This window comes from Pipistrellus kuhlii, unplaced genomic scaffold (genome assembly GCF_014108245.1).
Source record: "Pipistrellus kuhlii isolate mPipKuh1 unplaced genomic scaffold, mPipKuh1.p scaffold_m20_p_31, whole genome shotgun sequence".
Classification (NCBI taxonomy): domain Eukaryota; kingdom Metazoa; phylum Chordata; class Mammalia; order Chiroptera; family Vespertilionidae; genus Pipistrellus; species Pipistrellus kuhlii.
This window is the reverse complement of record NW_023425531.1, coordinates 5,406,017-5,414,960: the sequence shown is the minus strand read 5'-3', so window position 1 is coordinate 5,414,960 and position 8,944 is coordinate 5,406,017. Positions and strand designations below refer to the sequence as shown.

The following is an 8,944-nucleotide window of genomic DNA, read 5'->3' as shown; positions in this document are numbered from 1 at the left end:
ATTTGAGCCCAGTTAGCCACCAGGAGCCCTTCTTAGTAGGTGTCTTTCTTAGGGTGCACAGCACCCATTGGTGTTTGCAATTTTTTCTTTTGTCTGTTCCATGTGTGTCTCCCCAACTGAACTATAAGGTCCAGGAGGGAAGCAGCTCCTCTCACTGTCTCCTCAGCACCCAGCACAGCCCCTGGCACAGTAGGCGCTCAGTAAATATGTGTGGTGTGGGCTTTCCCGCTACCTGCTTTCCTGCTCTGCTTCCTCCTAAGCTGCAGAAGGGGGCTGGGGAAGCAAGAGCAGTGGCCTTTCTCCAGCTCCCGGGAGCCTGGGAGGTGGTTAAAGGCAGGGAAGAGACGGAGGTTCTCTACCTAATTCCCCATCCCAGCCCCAAGCCCCGTTATTTCTGTCACATCAGCCTCAGCCCACCAGCTGGGTCTCCCTCCTTATAAAATCCTGAGGAGAGAACAAACACTCTGCCTCCATCCTGCTGCACCTCACCCAACTGCCCCTCCACCACGCACACTAATGTACTTTCTCTGCTGCTTAATTCTTAAATTGGGTTTCCTGAGACGATGCTCAGACAAAGCGGGTTGGAGCTGACGTGCGGATGGTGCCGTGCGGTACAGGAGAGGCCTCCATGGGGCTGGAGCTCTGCAGGCAGGCCTGGCTCTGGGACTCGCTCGCTGTGGGACCCGAGGCCAGACCTCAGCCTCTCCGGGCTGCTTCCTCAGCTGTGAAACCGGGACGACTGGACCTGCCTGCTAGAGCTGGCACAGGGGAGATACAGCATCTAGCATACTGCTTGGCGCTAAATAGCTATTTTCATTTTTAATTCTTATGTTTTGTTATGACTCCTGAAGGCACAAAGTCCAGAGGCTAGTTCAGGCTCTGCCATTCACTGCTGACCTTAGCAAACCCCTCTTCCTCCCTGAAGCTGTGTCCCCACTTGTAAACTGGGCGTCTGGGGGAGGGGGGAGGGGGACTCTGGCAGCTAAAGCGATAGTTTTGGGCTCAATACAAAGGAGACACTTAAAAAAAATAATAAAGGAGACACTTGGACAATCAGGCTGCATGTAAGGCAGCGAGCTGCATAGAACGGCAGAGCAGGAAGGAACTTCAAACGGCCAAGCCTCCATTTGAAAGTGTGACAGACACAGTCACAGACCTAGGAGCTTACGCTCCCTGCCTGCCCGTCGGAGGCCCAGTCCCTCAGGCCACCCACCTGGGTGTGAGGACCATCACGGCAGAGCCTGGGTGACAGACACGCGGGCTCAGCTGTGGGCCTGCCAATGAGCTGTGAGCCTTGGCAAAGCTTGGAGCTGCTGCCAGTGCCCTGCCGTGGCCTCCACCGGCGGCAGAGGGGAGTGGGCCGACCAACACCCCAGCCCCCACCCCACTTTGCAGGGACACCTCTAGGCTTACACCTCTAGGTGCATGGCTTTCCGAAGCTCCCGGCAGGACCAGGCAGCAGCGGCCCGGCTGGCGCTGTTTATAACACTCCCTCCTCTACGGCCTCCGCCCTACCTGCCTCCCTGCCCGCTCCCCAGGAGGCTTCCTGGGTCCCCTCCTGATCACCTCATTGCACTTGAGTCCTGTGTGGAGTCAATGAGTTAATAAAGATAAAAAGCATGCTTGTTTCATAAGTAAAAAAAGAGAGAAAGAACCTTTACTTATATAAAACTCCACCCCCTCCCGTCCCAGCCTCCTCTGCAAATACAAATATTAGGTTTAAACAATCTCACACACACACACACACACACACACACGCACACACACACACACACACACACACACACACACACGCGCGTGCACACACACACACTCAGCGGGAGGTCCGGGCCGGCGGGCAGGTGAAACGTGCCTGGTGTGGGCGTCTGGACGCCCAGCTCAGCCGGCTCTCAGGGCGGAGCTCTCCCTCTGGTCTGTGGCTGCAGCCACGGTGTCTGCAGGGCACCGACCGGCCCCAAGGCAGCTGGGTGTGTTTATTCCCGGACCCCACAACCCGTCACTGCGCGGTAACCGCCGTTTTTCAGAGCTTCCGTTTCCCCTGCTTGACTGAGCGCCCTCCCCTGCCCGCTCCTGCTCCGCGCCGGCCTACCGGAGCCGCTGAATGGTGGCACCGCTGGGCTCATCGCCGCGCTCCAGGCCCGGGCTCCCATCAGCCCCAAAGCCTCCGGCGCTCCCCGTTGCTCGGTTAGTGTCTAGGCTCAGCGTCCGGAGCCGGGCAAGACGTGGGCAACCGAGTGAGCGGGGGACAGACAGGCCGTGGGCGGCGTGGCAGGGGCAGTGCGCTGGCGAAGCGTGGACCGATCAGGTGGCCGACAGCTCGCTCACAAGCCAAGGTGCCCGGAGCCCCCGGTCCCTGCAGGCGGCTCTGAGGGCCCGGCTCCCGCCTTCCCACCCGCGGCACGCGCTGAGCTCCTCAGTGTGAGAACAGGTCCGGCCTCCTAGCCGGTCAGACACCCTCACTTCACACGGCTTCTCTTGTCTCGGCCACGCCAGCCTGGCTGCCCTCAGCGTGGGGGATGGGGTGGGAGAGGGGTTCGCAGGCAGGGCTGAGGTGTGCTCAGCAACGAGAGCGCACACCTAGGAGGGCGCACACCTAGGACGCACTCATGCCTGTGGGCCCGTCGAGAGCATGGCCACCATCTGGGGCGTCTGGCTCGAGCTCTGAGCATTGCTGGGGCCAGGCTGGAAGGACAGGGGGGCCTTGCCCTCCTCCGAGGCACCCAGGGGTGCCAGGGAGGCCGGAGGGAGGCTGGCCTCCAGCAGAACCCCACCTGGCGGGGGGCCCCCCAGGCGCTCAGAGCCATCTCCACAGCGGCAGCCACAGCAGCGGGGGGCCTCGCCGTGGGGGGCCTCGCCGTGGGCCTGGCCCGGCTCCTCCCGGCCGTGGCACTGCCTCAGGCGGCCGCACAGGTGGCAGGTGAGGGCCGAGTAGACGATGCCGCTGCCCAGGTCGTCCCCGAGGGGGGCTGCGGCCTGCTCTGGGGCGAGTGGGCGCTTCTGGCTGTCCTTTCCCTGCGGCCCTGGCTCCAGACCGGGACGCTCCGGGGAGCCAGTGAGGGGGGGCGAGTTCTGAGGGCCGGGCGGTGGCTCCGTGTCCAGCCCAAAGGTGAACAGGGGGACAGGGGCAGGGACCCCAGGGCTGCCAGCAGTGAGGTCCTGGAAGGGCCGGTAGGCCCCCTCCCCGCTGCTGGCCTCAGCCCCAGGAGGCCCTGGGCACGCGGCCCCGCTGGCCAGCAGGCTGGAGAAGGCCTTGTACCCGGCGTCTCCGGGGGGGCTGCCCGACTCGCCGCCCCGGGTGCTGCCCTGCCACACCTCTGGCGTGAACTGCCCGTAGCCGCCGGGGGCCGAGGGGCCAGCCGCCCGGAGCCGGAGGATGCTCTGCCGGAGGCCCTGCTCCCAGGTCTCTGGCTTAGGCTGGAGTGCGGCAGGCGGCCCGGAGGGCTGGGGGGCAGGGAGGACGCTGGGGTCCCTGTCTCCCTGGTCCTCGGCCAGCTGCGGGTCCGAGGGCGGGCGCAGCAAGCTGCCGAAGCTGCGGTACGCGGGGTTGTCGGCAATGACTATGGCAGGCAGCTCTGCCACAGCCAGGCGGGCGGGGCTCTGCGTCCGGGTGGCCGGGGGGCGCTCTGGGGGCTGCTCCCCGCCCCGAAGGGGGGCCTCCTGAGGCTCCTTGCCTGCCCCAGGCACCTGAGCACTGGCACCTGCCAAGGGCGAGAGGAGGCAGGACTGCCCCCAGCCTGGCGGGCAGGAGCCCCCCTCCGCGCCCCCGAGGAGGTCCAGGAGCAGGTGCTCCGTCATTCGGGCCGCGATGCCCGCCCTGCCCTCCTGGAAGCCGGCCCCGCTGCTCTCGGGCGAGGGGCAGAGGCTCCCTCCGTCTTCCTCCTGCTGCTCCTCCTCCTCACTCTGCACCGGGGCCTCCAGCAGCTCCACGCACGTCACCACGCTGATGCTCTCCGGCCAGAGCACCGCGCTGCTGCCCTCCGCGGGGCGCCAGGCTGGTCCGGGGCCCTGGGCAGGCCCGCTCCCGGCCGCCTTGGAAGAACTGTCACTCCTCTCCAGGCCGGGCTCCAGCAGGCAGGGCAGGAGCTTCGTCAGACACGTCTTCCAGTACCTGCAGAAGCAGTTTGGTCAGGTCAGTGTCTCCACTTGAAAAACTCCTATTCATCCCTCAAAACCCAGCCTGAAGCCGCCCTGGACTGATGCCTACCTATTGCAGACGGGCCTCCTGGCTTTACAGCCACTGCCTCTCAGTCTGCCCCGCTCCTGCCCTGGGAGCCCCCGGAAGGAGGGCCCTGTCTGCCTTGGGGATGTCTGGAGCTCAGCCCATAACCCGGACCCACTGCCAGCTCAGACTATTGAATGAACCGTCTTTGTCAGGGAGGATGGGATTTAAAACACGCAGCACAGGGAACGCCCACTGAGGACGGCTGCCGGGGGCAGGGCTCCCGCGTCATGAAGGCCCCTCAGTGCCGGGTCTAACCTTCGGCTACTGCACCGGGGGAGGCCCAGAGGCCTGGGGGAGGCGCTAAGGAGGCTAAGGTGCTGGTGGCATCTTCAGGGTTTAGGACAGTGGTGTTTGCCAACCAGCATGCGGTGATGTCAGCACTTTACAGCGGGCACCGCTGCCCGGGTACTTGACTCCACAGCCTTGCTCAGGCCAGAATGCACCCCCAAGGAGGCCCCGCACCTGCCCGACCCCCCCAGGGAAATTCAGGGGCCCAGCCAGCAGCCACCTCCCCAGCCCACTCCTCCCCCTCCCACCCTGCAAAGAACAGTGCTGAGTGCCAACGAAAAGGCAGGCACAGAGGGGCGTGGGACCCCCTCACTGCGCCAATTCCACCCCCTCCAGGTCCACACGGGCTGTGACCCAAGCTCATATACGTACGGGCACTTGGCCGGCTCCTGGCCCCCAGGGCTCTTCCCCCACATCGGCACCTGGAACACAGAGACGCGGTGAGCAGAGCGGAGAGGCCGCAGTGAGCTGGGGAGGGCTGTGGGCCCTGCCGTCACCTGCCGGAGGTCAGACCAGCCACTGCGGCTCCCGGAGCCTCCGCCCCTGGGACTGAGCGAGGCCGCCCCGATGCTCAGCTGCTGAGGCTGAAGGCAAAGTGGCCGCCGTCTGCAGCTCCTCCAGCCCATGGGCCTGGCCCGGCCGGTGACGTGCTTTGGGCACAGAAAGGGGCACACGTGGCACTGAGCCAGCGGGCCAGCCCGCGGGAGGACGACAGGCTCAGTCACTCCAGGGCCCGGCGAGAGCCAGACCACCGCGGAGCTGGGCGCGAAGCCGCGGGGAGGAGCCCGGCCGGGGAGCTCCCTGCCCGGCCCAGACCCCCCTCCGGCCCCACCGCTGAGCGACTACAGAAGCAGGAGCTACAGATGGGGCTTGTTTCAACCAAGTTTAGGATCGTTTGCTGCACAGCAAAGCTGACTGACACGTGGATGAGGCTGGCTCTGTGCAGGGCCTGGTGACACACACTTCACAGGCACCGTCTCGGTGAATTCCAACCGTTCCATAATCACCGCACAACCCACAGGACACCGGGCTCAGGGCGGTTAGCCGCTTGCTCAAACCCAGGCCGCTCTGCAGGTGAGCGGCAGGGCCGGGCCCACAGCCTGCCGGAGGGTCCCCGGAGACCTGAGGACCGGCTCCCGCCCCCTCACAGAGAGCCCATGAGCTCGGGCAACCGCACGCGGCCACGCTCAGGCTGGCACCGGCCGGCCCCCGGTCTCCCCGCTCCTGGCAGGCGAAGGCTTAGGAATGAGCATGGGATACAACCCAGGCCAGTGAGAAAGGAGGGGTTTGCTGGCGCTTTGCGGCAGTTTCCTGCCCGTAAGAGGAACACACAGGAGCCGAGTGCCCCCTCCCTGGCCTCCTGGCCTCCTGCCCGGGTGCAGGCACCTCCCCAGGGATGACATGCCGGTGACCACAGGGGCCATCTCCTCCCAAGGGAGGGACCCGCCCCAGGCTGGAAATCGGCTCTGAAAGCTGAGGTGGGGGGAGGGGGCAGCCTCTGGCCCCTGATGACCACACTGGGCTGCAGAAGCGCCTGTGCTGGGGCCTTCCTGACACTCAGGTGCACATCCAAAGCCCGTGAGTGTCTAACGCCCAGACGCCGGGATGCTGGTTCCTGCCAGGAGCTCCACAGCCCGGACCGGCCACGCCTACCTGGGCCTCCCGGATGACCACCGCCACGAGGGGGCTGCGGGCCGGGGTGGGGATCCGGTCCCACCACTCTCTCTTGATCCTGGAAAAGAGAAGGGAAGCGCGTTGGTCTCTCCACCCACAGAAATGACCACATCGCCAGTTCCTCCCAGGGGCCAGGACCATGTGGGTTGGTTTTGGATGTCCCGTGGGACAGGGCCTCCTGCCAACCCCATTCACAGATGGGCAGACTGAGGCTCCCGGGGCTGAAGGGACAGCTGGCGGCAGAGGAGCCGGTTGGTGCCCCAGCATTCTGCTCCCGACTCGCCGCCTCTGTCCTCATGGGACAAGCCCAGGGAAGCAGGAGGCACTCGGGCTGCAGAGAATTCGGGTGCTCCCATCAGCGGTCCCCCAGGGAGCCGCTGGGAGCCAGGCCAGGGGAGGCTGAGAGGCTGAGGAGACCCTGGAAGAAGCAGGTTCCTTCCTCCCCCGGTCGGCCTGGAGCCATGGCGTGTCAGCTCTGAGGGAAGGTCCTCAGATGCCCTGGGTCAGCCTCCGCTGACTCCACTCAGTCAGCATGCCGTGCTGAGCCCCTACTGTGTACACTCCCTGTGCCCGGCCTCGGACAGAACAGTGAAGCAGGCAAAGGCTCCGCCCTCACATAGCTGACTTCAGAGAAGAGGAGACAGACAGAAGTAACCACAGGACATTAATGATGGCATCCAGCGCCACGAGTGGAAATGGAGAAGATAAAGGAGTAGAGAGGAATGGGGGTGGTCCAGGAGGGCCCCCTGAGGAGGCGGCCTCTGAGTGGGACTGAGAGTGGAAGAGGAGGGAGCCAGGGCGATGCCGGGGAAAGGGCCTCCAGGCAGGGGCACAGCGAGTGAAAGGTTCAGAGGGAACCTGCTTGGTGCGTTCACAGAACAGCAAGAGGCTGGAGTGCTGGACAGTGAGCGGGTCTGGGAGGACAGGCGATGGGGAAACTGAGGCTCAGAGGAGAGAAAAGACCAGCCCACGGTGGCTGGGAGGTGTCAGTGACAAGACACGGAGAGGAAAGCCTGCAACCCCTGCCCACTTACTGTGCGCCCAGTCAATCCTCAGCCGTCACTAATCCTCACATGGCGAGGGAGGACTCTAGTCCCATTTCAGAGATGGGAGCACTGAGGCTCTGAGACACCATGTTTCCTGAAAACCAGGCTCCTTCTACCCCCACCCCACTGTGATCCAAGACTCTCTCAGACTCTTAGGACGGACGGAACACGTTCCCGCTCTCTCAGCCCCCAGAGGAGGAGCCAGTCCCACAGCTGCCAGCGCCAGGGCCAGACCGGAGCCCTGGTCTCCCGACTGTCAGGGCAATCACCTAGAATTCCTTGGTCTATTGTCAGCCCCAACTGTCTGGATCACACCCCAGGCAGATCCACCTCCCTCTCCCAAGGAAGGCCCCTCTCAGCTCAAATATCCTGCCCCCTCCCGTCCCCCCGCCTCTCCCCCTCCCTGACCAACACACAGCGCCCGGGAATCTGTGCCTGCGCCCAGCTCATCTCCTTTCGCGCTGGGGCTGCGGGGGAAACACCGGGCTCTCTGCAGGCCTGACATGGGGCTCCCACAGGCTCACAGAGGCCCTGGGTGGGTTTCAGCTGCTGCCTCAGAGCCTCGCTCCATAAACACTTATGGTTGAACGAGGACTGCAAGCCCACAGGTGAGAGGAGGGACTCCTGCCCGCTCCCCGCCCCGGGGTCCAGCCCAGGACTCACTTGAGGATGCTGAAGTAGCAGGACAGGCAGACGGCCATGATGACGACGCAGGAGATGCCCACGGCCAGTGGGAGGCGCTGCTCCCAGGGCCCCTCGTAGTCTGGAAGGGGGAGGGAAGCCATGAGCCCTCATTGCTGGGTACAACCTGGTCTCCATTTCCCCGGAGCCTCAGCCAGTGGCTCCCAGATCCCGCACGATCAGCCACCCCGAGCCCTCCCGCCCCAGCCCCTGGGCCCTCCCCGTGCACCCTGAGCCCTTGCCACACAGGCCCCCTCGCTGCCCCTGCTCCTCCACGCTCAGTGCCAGCTCAGGATCTTGAATTGCTGCTCTTTCCTGAAGCACAGAGGTCCAGGGCAGTGACTCTGGCCCTGGACGACCTGAGTTCAAAGCCTGGCTCTGTCGTACCCTCACTGGTGACCCAGGACACATCCCTCACCCCCTCGGTGCCTCGGTTTCCTCACCGGCACAATGGGGTTAACAACAGTGCTCATCTCACGGGGAGCTGTGAGGGTCCCACGACTTACCACCCACCGCACTCAGAACAGCGCCCGCTCCCCATGCTGCTATCCCCTTCGCACACGGGCTCCTCTCCTCACTCACTGCACCCTCGCCAGCTCCCAAACTCCCCCGCGCCCTCTCTGCCATCACTCAGCCCCCTTTCCCTACTTTACTGCCTCCAGACCCACTGCCGCTGGGTCTGGGTTGATTTGATTTCCTCTTTTCTGAATGTTTATTTTCTGTTCCCCCTCCCCCGAGTGCCGGTTCCAGAAGGCAAGGATTTTTGTCTGTTTTGTTCACCACTGATTTCCCAGTGTCTAGCATGGGGCCACGCATAGTAGGAGCTCAATAAATAGATGTGGAAATAAGGAATGTGTCCAGCACACTGCACATGTTCCATGCAAGCCATTACTCTCCCCTCCCCTCCCCTCCTCCCCCCTCCTTTTCTTTCCCCTCTCATCCCCTCTCCTCCCTTCCCCAGGCCAATGTTAGAATCAAATCAATTCAACAACACTTTCCCAAGGACTTTCTGTGTGCCTGGCCCCTTTCTGGG

General features: G+C 64.0%; 1 protein-coding gene across 1 annotated transcript in view; it reads right to left on the bottom strand.

The window, feature by feature from the left end:
• Positions 1–8,944, bottom strand: part of IL4R (interleukin 4 receptor) — a 35,097-nt gene continuing 26,153 nt past the window's right edge. The window contains exons 7-10 of the mRNA XM_045570282.1: positions 7,894–7,993; positions 6,164–6,242; positions 4,883–4,932; positions 1–4,108 (exon numbers count right to left, since the gene is read on the bottom strand). Coding sequence (XP_045426238.1) covers positions 2,605–4,108; positions 4,883–4,932; positions 6,164–6,242; positions 7,894–7,993 — 1,733 coding nt within the window. The 3' untranslated portion in view covers positions 1–2,604. The remainder of the gene's footprint in view (positions 4,109–4,882; positions 4,933–6,163; positions 6,243–7,893; positions 7,994–8,944) is intronic.